At 32.1% G+C, this 20,213-nt stretch overlaps 1 protein-coding gene across 2 annotated transcripts in view; it reads right to left on the minus strand.

The window, feature by feature from the left end:
- Nucleotides 1–14,847: 14,847 nt before the first annotated feature.
- LOC123706667 overlaps nt 14,848–20,213 on the minus strand; it is a 40,341-nt gene continuing 34,975 nt past the window's right edge. For both annotated transcript variants that reach the window (XM_045655981.1, XM_045655980.1), the window contains 3 exons: nt 18,473–18,741; nt 17,578–17,763; nt 14,848–17,189 (listed from right to left, as the gene is read on the minus strand). In XM_045655981.1, the coding sequence (XP_045511937.1) occupies nt 16,754–17,189; nt 17,578–17,763; nt 18,473–18,741 (891 nt within the window). In that variant the 3' untranslated portion in view covers nt 14,848–16,753. The remainder of the gene's footprint in view (nt 17,190–17,577; nt 17,764–18,472; nt 18,742–20,213) is intronic.

A 20,213-nucleotide genomic window follows, 5' to 3' on the forward strand; every position in this document is an offset into this window, starting at 1 on the left:
TACGAGAGTCATAGTTTGTATCTCTAGTTTTGGTATACTGTGCGGAAATAGGTAGTAAAAATGCATTTGTTCACATAGATTATAAATTTACATGTATATTACATGGACTAGTCCTGTAATTGATTCGATTCCTAGTCCACCAGGAACTTCCCGTCTATGTGTGCAGAGTTGCTTCTATAGTGAAGGAAGACATCGTGAAGTAACCGGTATGCCTTAGACCCCAATATTCGACGGCGTGTGTCTGGCACAGAAAGCTGATCAAACTGCCTATTAGAAAACAAATGATCATGTCACAAGACATAAATAGATTTATAGTGTATGGGCGATACGGTGTATACGATGTAAAATGTTTGTTTTAATACACAAATGCATTAAAATCAAGAAATCAGCTTATATGCGGCCTTATCCGGCAACGCGAGCCCTCTGGCGTTAAGCGTGTCTATAGGCAGCGGTATCACTTAACATCAGGAGAGCCTCCTGCCCGTTTGAACCCTGTTCTATAAAAACGTCTCATAAAAATGCAGCTAATGTACTGAAAAGTTATTCTAAGTTGTCTAAGTCGAATTTCAAAGCCCAAAAAGATTTTTGTGATGCCCATTCTGGCCCCGTGCGAGTACACTGTAATCCCCCAACATCAGTCATTTATTAATATAAAGGCTTTTAATACCATTATGTCATTTTATAGCTTCCAAAATTGACAACGTTATGAAACAAGAAAATATTGCCTGTGTAACATTTATTGTCGTAGTTATTTTTTTAATGTCCATCCAAAAATGTGAATAAAATGCGGGTCTCATAGTATCTCGTAAGCGTTGATTTAAAAAAAAATCTCAAAACACTATTTTTCTTTTAAAATCTTCCTTGTCTATTAAAATCCCTTATTTTTTAATTATTATTGAATAAGGATTCCCGGCCTGTCTTAACCAATAAAAAGTGTAAATCCTCAGTAATGTTTTATGTGAATTAACCGAAATATCACAACTATTGTTGAAAGTCGTTACCTTGCTAAAATACTCGAATTTCATGTCATACAGGTGTTATAATTTCTGTCTAAAACTGATTTCCATATATACGTTATCTGATACAATATAGACTGTTAAATTTCGGATTTGAAATTTATTGAACGCCAATTAATTGATATGGGTTCCGATTTAATAGTTTATATCGTGACTAATTACATATACATAACCATATAAATTTAACTATTATGAATAAAACTTTTGTATTGTTTTAAAATTTGTCTACTACCACGATTATTAGCTTCGGACTAAAGCAAGCGATGCTAAAGTGTTTACCTTCTAATAACAATGCAATCGCTTTCGCTATTAAAAGTTGTAGATTACAAGCGTCGCCTATCTTTGCAATTAATACTTTTTTTTATACTGAGGCCGAAAGTACGAAACCGTTTAACTCAAAGTCAGCCGGCTTTTGCTAAGCATGGTCTACCCAGTCAGATATTAGATAGTCTAACGCTAGCCAACATAAACTAAAAACTTCTTTTATATGCATTTGTCGCGCTTCTAAGCACTGACTGTTATGGTTATATTAATACAAACCGCAGCGGTGTTCTAATGTGACATATTGTGATTCTATTATATTATTTTGTAAAATAAAGAAAAAATAATATCAACTCAGGGTTAACATACCTTATTATGATATTCCAGTGGCGCTACAACCTATGATAATTTTGTACAGACTCACTAGCTCACTAGCTTAAACAAGAAATAAGTGAAATAGGTAGGTTGGTTTAGTAATAAGTATTGCAATACTTTAAATGTTTAAATGAGAAAATGGTCACTCATGTGACACTGCAAGTACATAAATAATCAACACAAAACAATATTTATTGGGTTTAACACAACAATGTTAATTATTTGTGGCTTATACATTCATTAAGGGATAAAGGTTACTTTAGCCATATAAATTTAATCTGTTATTTGTCCTGTTAATTAAATTGAAGGATAATAAAATGTCTTTCACTGAGTTATGCTTTCTTTAGTTGTTAACTGATTGGAGATTGTTCGGATAATTTTGCAAATTACACCGTTCTTTATATTACAATTTTTTACCAACTATATGCGATAATTAATTAACTTTAAGTACGCAAAAAATATTGTTATATCATAAAGTGATTACGGGTTCATAAAAAATATTGGCTTGAAGTTTAAATTATACTGTCATGCGGAAAATTTATTGTAAATTTCATATATTTTAGGATCGAACGAGATGTCACCTAAGCCTAACCAAGTAAATTATGGCGGAATTAATATTTGGTTTTATGAGACGTCTCATTAAATACAGAACTGACATATGTCATGCACGGCAAAGAAATGTATTAAGAATTTTTTGAATTCAATGACATTATCGCACAGTACATGCTTTAGGACGTACGGTGTAGCAGGATATTTTTTTATAAGTAATCGCGCTTGTAACTCTTGGGTATAATTTTCGTAACTTTAAGGGATCTTGAAAGAAAACACTTTTTAACCGGATGCTGAAGGTATGTATTATTATTATAAACTTTTCCATCCATTTCCAATAATAAATAGCTTCAATCCGGTTAAAAAGTGTTTTCTTTCAATGTGTAAAAGCTATGTTAACAAAAGACAATACTATGTAAGGTATCTGTTCGTAATTTTCTAAAATGTAGTAAACAATGTTACATTCATTCAATTAACGGTCGCATTTACGCTTCACCCGTACCACTAAATGGCACGGCTGAACCACTAAAGGCTCTCTGTCACAACGCCTGGACAGTGGATGTTGTTTGTGATCCCTACGTTGAAATTCCTATAAATTCATCGCAGTTTTGGCATGTCATGGTATCGAAGGAGATACAGAGTTGGGGATTACCGCGAAATATAAATCCCAATATTAAAATCCAAAACCTTTTTCCCATACGTGGCGAACTTGCCTAAGTCCCTACAGCCTACGCAGTACTCCGCTAGACACTGACTATCCAATTCGGTTCTTTAAGGGCCAAAGTTCATCCATTCGATCAATGTCTAGCACCGGAACTTTTACAAATATGTTTACTACGTTGGGTCTGCCTTATTGGATGATACTAATATATTTTCTATATAAACAATTTTTTGTTATTATGGTATGTTATTTTTAATATTTTACACATTCGAAATAATTGAATCTGACATCATATACTGCGTATTGTGAGCTGCTTATGTATGTAGACATCTAATAGATTGTTTCACAACTTACAAAGTTATTTGCAAGGACATCGTATCTGGTTGTACGAGTCGCGAATACAGCATTATCATATGTCATTACTATCCCAGCTAATAATATAAATTACAATGCTGAATTTCATTGCAAATGTTTAAAAAACGCATTTTTTTACGCTTAGTCACGTTTGGTTTTTTGGCAGTGTTCGTTTATCACTGGCAGCATTTCCTTGCTGTATATCGATACTTATTCGTTGAGCTAGGAAGCACCAGCTCTGGGGCCGCCGGTACTATATACCAACTTAAATCTTTAATTAACGGCTGTGAACTTGAAACCCACTACCCAGAGTCTCTTCTCCAAAGGGAGCAAAATCCAAGTTGGAGGAAATACTCTTATATTTGTCCCGTTTATTATTTCCTGCCTACTAATGTTATAATCATTTTAATAGATTTAGTTGAGATCTAAATGTATTAAAAATGAGTCTAGACGAGTTTTATAAAAAAAATCCGATAATGTTAGATTGTAAATAAATAACTATGAATAAGAGAAAAATCTTTTCTAGTTGTTGTTTTGATGAGAAGCTTTCTGTGTAAACTAAAACAGCTAAAATAATGTAAAACATCATTCAATTTGATTTGCGTAGACAAAGTTACGTCACACAAGTTTTTATATGATTTGTTTATATTTCATATTGTTCGTTTTGAATGCAATAAAATTACTCACCCATAAGGAAATAATTCTTCAGTATTTGTTAATTTTTTATCAATACAAATAATTATACACGCGATAAATGTACTAAAACGGAATTTCCTGAAAAATATTTTATTGTTTGGTGATAATTGACTATAATAATCAGACATATAAGTTACGTTATATAAAAATTTCAATAGGATTTGTCTAATGTTTATCTCTTAGTATCTGGGGTTATATTAGGGTGGATTACAAAATAAATTGGAAAACAAAAATGCAAAAAATGAAACTATGCAGCATAACAGATATTTATATAAAGATTGAGTGCTTTAAACGCAAAAAGAAATCTTTGTGTGCGTGCTAAAGAAAAAAATAAGGTTCATAAGTTACAAAAACTAATTAAATAATACATCTTGTTACAAATACATATACATTTTTTAGATATGGAGGAAACCATAATTAGGTTTTAAAAGCTAGATTTGCAAACGAATTTTGTAATCCACACGAGTGGTAAGAAGAAAGTAACGTGGTTCATAAATAGTTTCTTAAATGGTTTAAATCAAAAATATTCACCGCAAATGTAAAAAAAAAATGTGGCGCCAAAACCTTATTCGGTCGGGGCTTTAGATTTCTGTGTCTATTTCATGATCATTTGTCGATCAAATAGGCAAGTATAAGTAAGTAAGTGATCACCCTCCTGTGGCTGATACACGCCGTCGACTTTTCGGGTCTAAGGCAAGCCAGTTTTCTCATGATGTTTTCCTTCACCGTTCGAGCGAATGTTAAATGCGCACATAGTCAGAAAGTCCATCGGTGCACAGACGGGGATCGAACCTACGACCTTGGGGGTAAGAGTCGCACGCTGAGGCCACTTAACCACCACTGCTCACCGCAAATGTAACCAACAATAATAAAAAGATAGTAACTGTGATTTATTTCGTAGAATTTATGTGTTGATTTCGTGAATTACCCTATTTTTAATGCTTTTAACGACCTGGCCTATCGCAACCTTGTCGATAAAGCGATTCCATTAGGTTGTGTCACGAAAACTGAAAGGTATTCGTGATTATATATAGTAGTTATACGAATTTAGAATTACGTGCGTGCGAATTAATGTTATTCAATAACACTCCATTATTACTTCATCTATCTAAGAGTACTGTTTACTAGTTAACTAAACTTTGTTGGTTTTTGATGGTTTAAGTAATAATAATATTAACAAAAAAACGGAGAGTAATAAACGTCTGTAATATCTCTCTCTTCTTATGGTCTTTCCTCCAACTTCGTTCCCTTTGGAGTAGAAACTCTTGTGCCGTGGGGTTCAAGTGTACAGGTGCTAATTAAAGATTTAACTTGGCACCTCGTACATAGTTCCAGTGACCAGAGCTGGTGATTTCATCGCTCAACGAATAAGTATCTAAAGAAGTAAGGTAAGAAAATTGTAAACACTGTATATTTGATTGTTATGATTACTAAGAAAAACTGTTTTATCTATAATAAACTGTATATTTTATGGTAATTAAATAAAAGATAAGCTTTAATGAAATTGGAGCTAGTATTAAAAGTATTTTTGGAAGTTAAATAAATGAGACTACACATAAGATATCTTCTCTCCATAGCTGTGTAATGATCCATATGCGGTGCATAAATATGATGCAGAAATGTACTTACTTATATATAATAATAGGAATAATAGGAAATTTTACATATTACAAAATAATGTAATAGTTTACCTTATTAATGAAACGGAACTCCTTGCCTAATAAATGTCCTTGCAATGTGGTAATTTATCAGACCTCCGTATTTACGTGCATGAATTGTGACAATTCTTGGAAATATTTCAATCAAATAGTCTTTAGCTAATTTCAGCAAATGCCGAATGGCATCTACGTAAGATAAACTTGTAAAACAAGGTTTTTAACAGTCGAGGCTTAATTATAAATGAAACATTACTTTCCATGCATCAATATGTCAGATAACTTAGAGGCGCTAAATAGTCACCAATATTTAGAATTTGCTAACCAAAATCATAACACGTTTAAAGTGAAACATCGGCCTGGTAGGCGACATAAAAATTAACTTTAAATAATAATAATAATTAACTTTGTATCGGTCGATTACAAGCAACGGCGGCGAACAAGCGAATTACAGGCAACCTTAGTAAGGAAAAAAAGCAATATGATGGGTAAAGTGCATAACCAACTGTTATAAAAAAACTATAGAATCGTTTTTTGTTAACATAGCTTTTACACATTTCCCGTTGACACACACACTTATAGTTGAAAGAAACACCTTTTAACCGGATTAAAGCTATGTATTAATATTATAAACTTATAATTAATACATAGCTTTAATCCGGTTAAAAGGTGTTTGCTTTCAACTTTAGAATCACCAACCATAGCCTAATACGATACAATTAATAAAATGAAACAATAAAATGAAAAAATGTACACTATTTATTCCTTTTCTTTTACACTACGGGGACAGATCCCCGATACGACTTATACTTTGTGTTATATCACTCTCGAAGGCTATTTAATAATCAATTTTATATATATTTATATACGAACTTTTTAGCGCGTCTAAAAGTATCAGGAGTGCCAGCGAAAAACGATAACTTTTATTTATTCGTTTCTTATTCCGACTATACTTTAAAAAACAATTATACCAATCATATAGCCAAAGATAGAAAGCGTAGTAAATACAAAAAGGTACTAAAAACTACGTAATACATAATGCGGCCATGCTGTGTGATGGTGTGAAAGTGAGGTTATGCACGTGAGGGTGTGTATACGGGGTGTTCTCATAATGCTGGTGATTTAGATAGCATTTGAGCAAATTCCGCAATAGCCTAGACAATTTAAAGCTCAAATAGTGGTCGTTGTTTATCCGGGCTACGGGATACAAAACTGAGTTTTTATCGAAATGAAGTCTGTTGTCATATATGCTAACTAGAGCAATGAGTTGAAAAATGCTTGTAATTACAAACATTCAGATAAAACTTATAATCCTCTTAAGCAATTATAACTTTATTGCATGAAGATAAAAATTGAAAATGTTTGACGCGTGAATCGTTTTTGAATAATATATGCCGTGAAGCTCAGACGGAAATGCAATTTATTGCTTCTGCACGGCTGTTCCCGTCGTGTCGCAGGTACGATAGTGACTTTTAAATCAAGAGTCAGGTTTTCACATACGCTGTATATTGATTTGCAAAGAAATATATCATTCTATTATACACAGTCACACGTAGCTATCTTATATATGATCTATAAAAATCGAAGACCGTCAGGCAGAGAGACCATTCCTATTAAGAAAAAAAATATCACAAGACACATACAAAAGCCTTAGATAGTCCCTGGTTTCTTGTACCTAAACAAGGTCTTTTTACTACTTCAAACACTTTCTACTTAACGTTTTGTTTATAGAACAGGGGGCAAACAGACAGACAAATAGACAGTCTCAAAGCCAGAGGGCTTCGAAGTACGTTGCCGGCCTTTTAAAAATTGGTACGCTCTTTTATGGATGGAAGCCAAGTCGAATTGGCTCGGAAATACATTAGTTTAACCACCACATAGTGGTGGTGGGCGGCAAATACTGTCTTAAAAAATCTCAGTTGTGGAACAACGGACGTCGAGTTGGAATTGCGTATTCTGTGTCAACGTCGAATTACAAGCGATGACCAGGAGTGAGGTACCATCTTGCCACACCTGGCTAATTTACCCTTGGAGGCCTATAGCAACAGGATCGTAATAAAGATTGTTATTTAATATTCTATAAGGAAAAGGAAACTATTAAAATACGTAAAAATATTTTATGATAAATTGGTAGGCTGCACTTTTAGCAAGACACCAACAAAATAATAGTGAATAGAAAAATCATGATCTATTTAGTATGGAAAAATTGTGTAGCGCTCCCATGGTTTATTAAGAATTACAAGGCGTGTGGTGGGAGGGGAAGCACATTCCACGCAGGTGCCAAGTTGATTTCTGCGTGTAGTAAGGGGAAACAGGAAAACGTAGTAAGAATAGTTTTTGTGTTGTGAAATCAATGCGTTCGGGCTGTCAAAACTGACGTTATCGTATTCTTCTCGTATCGTACTTGACAGGACTATAGCAAAACGTACTCGTACAGTGTTAAATTAAACCACCACGTAGGAACAAAATTAGTTGATTTTCGAGTAATAGCCGGTCTTTAATGTCCATATTCTTTATTTGTAAAAAGCAGAATCTTTTATTACTGTGTCGATTAGTTATTTTTGAAACTTATTAATATATACATGACGTATTTTAAAATATTTATTTTTAACGAGGTTACACGACATTTTATTTACCCTTAAAATTTCTTTTTGAAAGTTTTTATTTACAAAACATCAATGCGCAAACGTGCTTAGAATTTGAATGAAGGCTTTTAGGTCAAAGATGTAGTCTGTTGATAGACTGCTAGGGGCTTACCATGAGCTTTTTAAAACAATCCAGTTGAAATGCTTATGAGTTTGTTCCTAAATTCAATAGTATTATTTCGTATTATATTATAGTATTATTCGTATAATAGTAGTATTATAAACTGAAACGTATTGAAATCGGAAGGCTAAACGAAAGAACGATAACTTTTGTGGTTCAGAACTTACATTCTGAAATGTCAGACTTGCTTCGACAGATGATTCTATAATAATTAATAAAATCTTAAAACCTTTTTAATCATTGATAAATCATATTATATTATGTTTTAGTATATGTAATTACTTAATAAAAAAACAAGTCTTTTGATATATATTAAAGATTCGTAAAGATTTTTGGCGCTATAATTACATTTTTAAACGATTTCGTCAAATTTGTTTGTATCAGTTAATTATTTAAAGTTTTACAAATTGTTTAACTTATAAATATTATGGTATAAGTATTGGTTTTCTTGATATTAAACCCTTTTTTTGCAAAATAGATAACAGAATAACTCGAAAATCATAAGTAACTTTAATATAAAAAATTCCTTTTAATTGTACATTTTTGGTTGGTACATTAACATTAGTTAATGAATTTCATATAATATTATTACAATTGGACATTTAAAACTTGACCAACTCCTTAATAATTTATTTATTAATTTATACGTTCTGTTACAATGCCCAAAAAAAAAATACAAGAAAATATGACATCACAAATTTAACACACACATCAATTGTATTAGAACATAAGTAATCCATCAAAGGAAAAAATTAAAACAAACAAACACAAATTAAAAACTAAGTAAAACTAAAAAGATAAAAAATAAAATACCAAATAATAACCTTAACTAAATGAAAACTTTAACCTCATTAAGAGCATGATAACCAGGTTGAGAGACACATTGGTGAAGAAGAGCTCCTATGAAATATATAAATATATGTTTATATCCAATTTAACATTTCCTGAAGACACCTTTTTCTATAGAATATACAATTCCTGAACATAATGAGGAAAAGTTTAATAAAAACTACAAATGACATTATAGCATTCTTTTTTATTGTCAACTTAAGAACCAGGCGGAGGTGTCTTTTTCTTTTAGTTTTGACCTAGTTTTCTTTTAGTCTAAGCCTTATTTAGATTCCTATATAAGGTTTTGGTGTGTCATTCATTATGCATAATATTACTCGAAATTATAGTTAAATTTGCAAGAGACTGATAAAATACACGAATCCACGCGAGCGGAAGCTTGTTTAAAATAATATATGATATTTTATTGTATGTATAATAATGTAATCTTAATAAACTGAATGTAATCTTAATAAAAGTACTCCAACGACTTGTTTTTAAATTGTTTTTATTCAGCTTTCTGTGCCTGATTATTAGATTATTAGGATTTAGACACTGGTTTCGCTGTTTCGCCGTATTAGCAAGTATACTTATGTTTTGATCACTCTCGACACACACTCTCGACAACGAGACAAAACATATATTAAATCATTCAAGTTCAAGTACACAGGCACTTATTATAGATTTAAGTTGGTACCTGGTAGTACAGGTGGCCCCAGAGCAGAGCGCAGAAAGCACAATTTCCTCGCTCAACGAATACAGCGAGGAAATGCTGCCAGCGTTAAAGGCACACTACCATGAATTTTCTATTTATTCACTTTTATGTAGGTTAAGAAAATCGTAAATCCTGTATATTTGATTGTTATGTTTAGGTTTTAATAAACGATATATTTACCTTTATAATAGTACCTACTACTAGATTTCATAATACCTTTGTTGAATAGGCAAATATTCCTCAGCATTACACATCTAGGTAATGTTGAATTATGAATAGTTGGAAATTCCGTCTTACTCAATTCTCAACGCTCATATAAAAGGTACTGGAGATATTATAGCTTCAACTTACAATAGATTTTTCATTCGTTAACAGTTTACTTGGGAAAACAAAAGTTTTCTTTAGTTTTCCAAAGTAATTTCTCAAGTATTTTACTTAAAATTAAGCACCTTTAAATAATAAACACGATTTTCTGACGAGACGCAGATTTTTTAAATAAGAAACAATTAAATTCTTCAAAGGTATATTAAACTACTATACAATAAAATTAAATACAAAACAGTGGCTTTACAACTTTTTTAGGTCTGGGCCTCATATGATCATGTAACAGATACAGTAGTGTCTCTATCATGATCATTTGTTAATCTAATAGGCAAGCAGCCATTTGTGCCTGCGCCTTTTTGGGTCTAAAGCAAGCCGGTTTCCTCACGATGTTTTCCTTCACCGTTCGAGCAAATGTTAAATGAGCACAAGAAAGTCGATTTGTGCACTGCCGGGGATCGAACCTCATGAGAGTCGTACGCTGAAGCCACTAGGCCATCACTGCTTATTAAACTACTGTATATAATCCAAATACTTCGAATTACATGTTTTTGTAACTCAAGCGACATTTTTTTTTTAATTTGTTCACTCAGATTAAGGGCTTAGTTACTAACATTGAATAAATCAATTTGTATTTAATAAAATTAAGACTCGAATGCAAAGATTAAAAGATTTTCTTCATTACGTTAATACAAAGGTTGTTGTACTTTAAAAAGAGAACGGTTCTCGCTTAGAAAGGTCATGTAGGTCAGGGAATATTAATTATATCTTCATAGGATAGAAGTTACATTAGATGACATCACGTTTCTTGTAGAGAAAAACAGAGAATTATTCAAGTAAATAAATAAAGGTTACATTAACAGCCGTTTTCAGAGTATTTTTGTAAGATTTTGACTCAATTTAATCTTTAACATTTATAGTTACTATACTAAGTAAACTATTTTTTTTTCAAGGACCCCTACGTACTAGCCTGTCGGGCACGCAGTCAGCCAGATATGTGACCGAGTAGCTAGGTAGCAGGGGAGTGTCGAAGTCTCCCCTTTCTTAAAAAGGGACATTATTAACTAAGAGGGTTGGTGTCTCACGCCAGGCCCGGGCGACAACTACTCCGGAAATATTGTCATGATATTTATGGGCGAGTCGGAGCCGGACAATCTTGCCGCAGAATTTTTCCAGCTGCGATCTGTGCCTAAGGAACATGTCGGATAGTCCTAAGTAAACTATTACGATTCTATAAAGCAATAATCGGGGCGCTATAAATAATAGAGGAGTTTAGTTGTACTCTATATTAACCACTCGAGTACAACAATAGAATATAAGCGAAATAATGAAATGCTAATTGCCATGTAGCAGTTGAAGAGAGTGCCTACGTCTGGCAATTCTCTCGGGGCGTAACTCCGACGGTTTTTGTAGTTACCACGCTTATAAAACTGTGAACCAGTAAAAAGAACCAAAATATACAGCCTAGAATGGTACTTTAGAATACCTCATTACCTATTATAAATATTGCACACATGGAAGGCACGTGTGATGACATATTGCCGCTGAATGCTGTGGAATGGCGAGCAAGGAGACTAATTTATGACCGTTTACACTGGGTTATTTAATCACCGTTAAAGAGTATCAAGTCTTCTCCAACTAACCTTTTACACAACTGGGTTACGTTATCTGGTTGACGTTCTAAGTGTTCTTCGTGTCTCTTCGTCTTGTTCGCATGGTAAAGGAATGAAACATCATGCGTTTGTTTTTCCAGAAAAAGTTACTTTCATAAGATCAGAGTTGATAATGGCAAGATTAACTATTAGACTTATACTTACTATTATAATTAGTTTAGCAACAACAAATTCACTCATACATAAGGTATTGGTCGTCCTTTAATTATATATATATTTTTAAAATATGTGTTTATTCATTTTAAGTACAATTGCATTACAATGTGTAAGATTTGGGAACTCTTTTAAGTAAACATTACCTGTGTCAGGGTTTCCAGCTCTTTCATTACAAACTTAATTATACATTCCTTAAAATATTTAAATTATATTTATTTTCTTTTGAAATATTCTTTTATTTTTAAACATATATTAGGTATATACACGTAGGTACACGTTTCTGACAGAGTGGGTACTAGCATTAGAAAATGTTTATCATATTTTGTATTAAATAAAGTTTATTATACAATTTGCACATGCTTCAAAATTTCATACCATCTTAGTAAAGGCCTTTAATTATATTATAGTTACAAAGCCACTTAGTGCCAGCTGGCGTGACTGACATAACTTTGATAAATACTCACGGTTAAAATAAACTAAGCAAAATAACGTATAAACAAAATTAAATACAATAAAATATAACATTGACATTAAACAATTATATTTTGAATGTAATAAAGCAATTATGATTAATTCATTTATTAAGAAATGAATAAGAGAACAAAAAATAAAGTTTCACGAGTTCAACGTGCAGTTTAAAGTATTACTAAGTTTAATATTGGTTATAAATGTAAATTATATATCAAAATTTGAAGAGTCTAGACATATATGTGCATGACATTGATCTAAAAAGGTACTTCTATGCTTTGCGACTTAAAACTTTTATTAAACCAGGACCTATTTGATTTTAGAACAGTAAGCTAAGGAGGCGATCTGAACCACAATAAATAGTTTTAGATTTGCGTCTTTTATTTTGGGATCTCGTTTCTCTCAGTAATGTACCCACGTAATAATAGTACACTTGTACTTAATGTAAGTATATAGTAAAAAAATAAATGACTATCAATTGGCTCCTGAAAACGAAAACTACAAAATACTGAGGCACAATCATGAATTGGAAAGCCATTCAGGTTAGACACTCTCTACGCCCTTGACTTGCGAACTGGTAGTAAATGTAAATTTACAATTATTTTAACTTCTTTTTTGACGTTTATAGGTGTATTTGTTTATCTGTATGAATAAAGGTATTTTGAGTTTGAACAAAATCTGTTTAGGACAAAAAAGTAAAAAGTTAAGTTAAACTTGACCATAAAATAAAAAAAAACCTTGCCATATTGCGGAAACGTATGCAGTAATATACATAAGATGTCATTATTGATTGTCATTGTCGTTATCTGTAAAAGTGTGGTGAGGTGTCGACTCTATTGTGCGTGGTCTAATTCTTGGATAGTCTGTGACATATGTGCGTTAAAATGACAAAATTGAAAATATTTATAACGAAAAAATTGAGAAAAGAATGTCTATAGGAATGTACCCAATAATAATCTCAAATGTCATGCCAATTTGCATGTATATACTTAGTGTTGCTATAGTCATAGTTTATTTAGCGCTCCAGAGCAGGTTTTTTTTTATTTTATTGGTCTGGCTTTAAGTATAAAGATTAAACTGGCTGTGGGAACCGGAAAATACAAATATTAGTCACACCCAAATATGCCACCAATTAAGAACAATAGTAGTTCGATTAGGAAATGCGTCTGTAGTTACACAGATTAGTCCTTTTAAGCATACGTAGAATATGTGTGATATTATATTATACCTCTGTAGTAAAACATGTCGAAACAATTAAATAGATAAGAATTATTTATTGTACTTTTTATTACCTTTAAACTACATTTATCCTTTGACCTCTTTCCGCGCCTTGATAACATAATTTTTCGCCGTTAAGAATAACTGTAAGACAGGTCCGGATCGAAATTGTTTAGATGACAGCTAGCGGTGTTGAACATTTTTGGTAATTTTTTTTGTCTTTTTATAATTCAATTTACGAATATTTTCGAGATTTCATACATATTAATCGATACAGGTAGGTTAACCTTTGTTCGTGATTTACGTTCATAATGCTTTTGGCTTTTGGTTGCTTTTAGAATAATGTCAAATGTTTTTTGGTCTTGCTCGAAGATGACTGGACGAGTTTGCAATTATTTAGACGATGGAAACTTTTGCGAAATGTTGCCTCGGACCGACGATATTGATGGATTCTTGAAGCGTATACATGTGGCATCCTCTATACATGATCGTATTTGTTAATAACCGAAACAAGAATTGTGTTTGTATTTCACATATGCGACTTCTCAAAGGGGTTAAGAAACAACTTTCATTGGTTCGTTTATCAAACGCAACCGTATTAGTAAATATATTTTATAATATTAATTTATCGAGAGTTTCTAAAAAAATCGCACAATGCCAGGTTGGTACAAAAACGTTAAATAAAATGAAATACAATTTGGTTTAACAGAAAAAAACTTAGTCCTGGATTAGCATTTTACAGCATCTGCCTGGATATTCCGAGGAGTATTTGAATAAAGAGGTTTTTGTGCAATTTATGGGTAAATAAAACGACTATGAAATCTTAATGGACATTTTCCGTCACTCCAGGCAGTAGTAAAGTGTTACGAATTATCTCTATCTTTTTTACGGTACTTTTATGAGGCTTAAGGAGCGGTCGCGTCCATAAAATTCCATAAATGGTGACTAGTTATATCCTTTTATAATTACTACGCAGTCAAATTATATGATTATAATTGTACAACAAATAACTGCTGGTCGTTGATACACAATTTATATTAATAATTAATATTAAGCCTCGATTGACAAAACAGGCACACATTTGTTAATCGTAGGGAGAAGGAATAAATAAAGAAACAACGGGAAATGTAAGACTGATAATATTTTATTATTAAGATTATATTATTTAGTGTAATTATTTAAAACTGAGTAATACTACTGATGTTATGCGAAAAGAAATAGAAGTCAGAGCTCTTATATTATAACAAAGAATAGTAGAAATAATTTAACAAGTAATGTTATTCTGTGTGGGCAGTGTATATGGACAGTTCGCGTAAAGTTTATAGTACGCACAACTTACGAAATATTGAGAGAGTAATTAATTATAAAATGAAACTCGGCAATATAATTACAAGTACACCTAATAAAGCAAAAATATAAGAACATTAAATGAACGATCAATTAGTATGAAGTACTCTCGACAAAGTATCTATTAGCAACAAATTAGGTATAAACAGATTCACAGCTGTGAATCTTTTTTAATATCATTTGTTTTCAATAAAGAATTTGTTAATTTAATTGAAGTTATTTAAATATGATTATTAACTAAGTCATTAATTATTTGAGTTGTTGGTTATTATATTTTTGAGTCCACGGTCTGATCCTCAGCCTCCTAACACACTCCGTCGACCTTAATAAGGCATGCCAGTTTTCCTTGATCTTACGTGTGTTAATTTTTTTATAACTAGACAAGTAGGTGATCATCCCTCCGTATGACACATGTCGTTGGTTTTTGGCTTGAAGGCATGCCCGGTCTCGATTTTCTTCTCACCGTATGGGCAAGAGTTAGATGCGCACTTAGACCGTAAGTCCAATAATGAATAGCCGTGGATCGAACCTATCCCTACCTCGGATGAAAGTTGCACTCTGAAGGATAACACTTCCCACACAGAAATAACAAATAATAACAATACGTGTTCAATTCTTTTTTTTTAATTTCTTTTTAATGTAATAGGAGACAAACCTGGTGTTAAGTGATACCGCCCCGCCTATGGACATTCCCAGAAGGCTCGCTGAAAGATTCACGGCGGACGAGAACGGCTTTCTTCTATTATTTGTTATAGGAGAGAGCTCTGCCTTTTATTTCTTTTATCATAACAACAGTATTATTATTTATGGAATTTAAAATAATAGCTGTTTTTAATCATTTATATTAAATTTGGAAAGTAACCTAGAATGTGGACCATAAATATCGTGAATTTTGGCACATTTGCCACCTACTAAGAGACATGACGGTTAAGTTTAATTTTATTCACTCCTCCGATTTTATCTTAGCAGCTATAAAGAGGACATTGGCTCAAACAGTCTTTGGGTTTTGGCCATGTGCATAAAACTTATTTTTTTCTGAAGAAACGGTGAGATAAAATTATAATGTTCCTGTATAAAATGTATTGTATTAGATTGTAAAAATAATATTTTAATAATGGTTGATATTATACGAAGAATACGTTAAATAATACGTATCCTGGTTACAATTATTCATTAAGTTTTAAGCAAAAAATAGATTACGAAATTACTGTTATAGATTCACAAATTTAGAGTATCGCTTTTTACTCAGGTAGGAGTGTCCTTTACAATTGACAAAGGAGGATAATGCTTATCATGCCAATAATTATTTCTAATTTTTGTTCTTGTATTTTTTAAATATTAAGTGTTGATTTTGATGCTATATCTATCTTTTTTAATGTTTTCTATTAGCCAATCTTCATCAGATTATCTTGCAGAAGCTCTTCCTATTACATCTTTTATATAATTTTTAGCATTTATAATTGTTTACGGTTATTATCATTATACTGTATGCATGTAAATGTTTTCTCTCATCAATTGACTAACAAAATATTTTAGTGAACTTACAAACCGGTTCCACAATTTGAAGTATAATCTAGTCTTTAAATGGTAAATTTATTAGAATTTAAGATTTAGGTCTCACAATTAAACCTAATTTTTTGCACTTTAATACTAATTATAATTTTAAATTTGTTACAAAAAAATATCTAAATAATTTAAAATTTGTGAACTTCAACATCAGCGTCTGAGATACAGTCCACCGAAACATCTTCAAGATGTATAATTTTCTCGACATTTTCGTTAAACGTGACAACTGATTTTCTTCTTGGACGTACCTTCTCCCCAAATTCATCATTATCAGACTCATCAGCGTTATCTTTTAACTTATCAATTGATTGAATTACAATCGGCCATTTGGAATCAGTTTCAGCAATATCAATTATCTCAAAATTTTTAGAAGATGGCTTTTCTGGTACTTCTTTGGGGGCATCAAGACGTTCTTGAAGCTTTTTTTCACTCTTTCGTAGTTCCTCTATACCTATAAGCCTTGGTGTTGTAAATACAGGTTCCACTTTTGGGGATTCGATGGAATCGTTTCGTGAACGCAAACTATTTTGGTCACTGAACTGGTCGTAGTCGTTCGCTATTTTCCTGTAAAATAATATGTTACTAAACTCTTCAAAAGTTTTCTATTAGAGATTATCATTATACTGTACATCGATGTCAGTGGAGTTTGTTTTAAGTTTCACATTTTTTAAATTTCGTTGAAAAAAATTTACCAAGTATATATCAGTAAAGCTTGTTTTTACATTTATTAATTTGGTGATAAAACTATAAATATTTCGGAGGAAGATATTTTAGTACCTAGTTATAAAAGTTACCTTTATATTTTAAAATTCAATTCATAATAACGTTTTAAAACACATGAGAACTATTGGCATGGATCAGGAACGTTTTGTTAGATTCCTATATTTAAATTGAGGTTAAAACGTGACGTTTTTCAATAAGACAGTACAATTATTTTTTGTAAAAGACTTACCTTCGCAAGTAGAACCATACCCCGAAAGCTATAATTATGATAAGAAGTAACACTGCCAGTACAATAGTTGCCGCTAACAATCCAATCTCACGTTCAAAAGCAGGACATATCTGTAGTTCATCTAGATGATCTTCTAGTGATAGGATACGGGCCAAGCTGACCGTTGCTATGGTGTTACTAAGATCACTGTAATTTTTTTAGTTTTAGTTTAATCAAGTTTTAGTTAAAAAAGTTCAACCAACAATAAAATAATTGAAAAACTGGCAATTCTAGAGGTAACTAATAAATGTATTGCTATATTGTTACCCTACTCAACACTGAGGTCGTGTGTTCGAACTCAAGCTGTTCTTTTTCCTTCTAGAGGTGGGTCGTTCGTACCTAAAGAGAAATGTTGGCCTAGTGGCTTTAGTCTGCGCTTCTCAACAGCGAGCATGGGAATCGCAGGCACCAGCACACTTTTCTTTCTATCTGCACACTCGCTCGCGCGGTAAAGGAACATATTATGACAAAACCGGCATGACTTAGACATAAAAATCGAAGGATGTCAGGCAGAGGCTTTCCTATTTAGAAAAAAATAATCACGAAACACATACAAAAACCTTAGGCCAAACACTAAATATAGTGCCTGGTTTCTTTAGGTACCTAAATATTCATGTCTTTTTACTACTTTAAACACTTTTTATTTACCTATTTTTTTATAGAACGGGCAAACGGGCAGGAGGCTCATCTAATGTTAAGTATCAGATACCAACCGTCACCTATAGACAGTCTCTAAGCCAGAGGGTTTTCGAGTGGGTTTGCCTTCCTTTTAAGAATTGCTATGTCCTTTTCTTGAACTATTTAAGATCTTAAGACCACGGCAGTTAGGATGTTAGTATTAAAATTGAAAACTTACTCGGTCAGTTGTGTGACATCAACAGGTTCACGCTGTTTTAGGCCATAAACATAAAGTCTTAACGAGGCTCCATTTGTATTTACATCACGTCGCATCCTTGATTTGTCTCCTTCGTTGTCATAACGGCTTTCCGAAATTACGGTAGTGCGAAGTGGTTTTACATCATAACCAACAGCCTTACTCAGCTCATCCAGTATTGTTATTTCATCGTCAAGAAATCTACTTGAAACTGTTAGAACCGCAATCTGATTTCTATCTAATAACCGAACCTGTGGATTATTTTTATAATTAAATAAGGTTAATAATAAATTGGAAAATTACCGGACGAATTGGAAAATTCTTTCTTCCTTATCACCGTAACCTGAGGCTATTATATTTTCAAAATAAAAAAAACAAATGTCTGGCAGTGCGAAGCCGATATAGGCAGCTTGCATTCATAAAGGGCTTGTTAGGGTGAGTTAGTTTACTACTATGGCGGGACACTAAGTCTTTGTGTTTATGAAACAAAAGTATCATAACCAAGTAATATAAAAGTACATAATTAAAGATAAAAAAATGCCTATTTATTAGTCTCCTAAGCTAAAACAAACCAGTACTAGTAATATACAATTACTATAGATAAAAATACAAGCATTTAGCATTTTCATTGTTAAAGTAAGCTTCGCAGTGTATATTATATCTCAAATCTTCATAGTAACCAAAGTTATATATTTATTAATAACCACCAAAACGACCACACATAAGAAAGAAAAAGAACCGCAAATCAAAGCCTAGGTTAATAGAGAATAGGTGCAGATAGCGTGCAAAAAATAATGCTGAGTATACACAATAGGCAGAACCCAATATTTGTAGGCACAGCCTAAAACGATGTACAATGTGCATTACAGTGTCAGCAGTAAATAATATTATGTAAACAGTTAAGGTCAACTGGATAGTAAACAATGCTCTCTGAAGTTTACATTATTAAAAGATACTTCAAAGATTTGGGGTCAAGAACCGTTATTTTGTCAGATTTATAAGACTCTTTAATTAGTGCCTTTAATTTATTAAGCCTTTTATCGCCTGATACAGTGTTGAAACAGCAATGATTTATTTTAAATAAAGCTAATGTATATTAACGGTTTGTGTAACAAAGCGACTTTGAAAAGTGTATGGTCTTGAACATGTTAGTTTTGCAATCAGGAAAATTATGTAGGTAGTAAATTTATAATGGGTATGAATATGACTAATGATACTGAACATTATAGTTTTTTTCATTGAATTATTATTCATTTATGTGGAGCAACGTTGCATCAAGAATTATATAACAATGTTAGAGATTAATAGGAGTGGCGGAGAGTTCCTTGCATGTTGAATTCGTCCGGTGTATATATTAGTCTGAAACAACGGACTTTGACCTTTTAGTTAATTGTATTTATAACATACAACCAAGAATCTTCTGTTAAAATTAAGTTAAAGAAATGTTTGTGATAAGGACTTACAACTTATATGTATTTTTTGTTTTTTATATGTATGATTTTGTATATTATTGTAACGAAGTGTAAAAGTGTAAACAACGGATAGTTACGATACATGTATTTACATTAATTAAATATAAAAAAGTACGATCAGACATATACTTTGTTTTAAATTGCACAGTTAATAAAAGCTATGTCACGAACTCTTAGCTCTGTAGATCGGTTGACTAGTACATTTTGAACTTGGGCGTTTGTAATATAGAAAAAGACAGTTTTGGGTCTAT

This window comes from Pieris brassicae, chromosome 3 (genome assembly GCF_905147105.1).
Source record: "Pieris brassicae chromosome 3, ilPieBrab1.1, whole genome shotgun sequence".
Lineage (NCBI taxonomy): Eukaryota > Metazoa > Arthropoda > Insecta > Lepidoptera > Pieridae > Pieris > Pieris brassicae.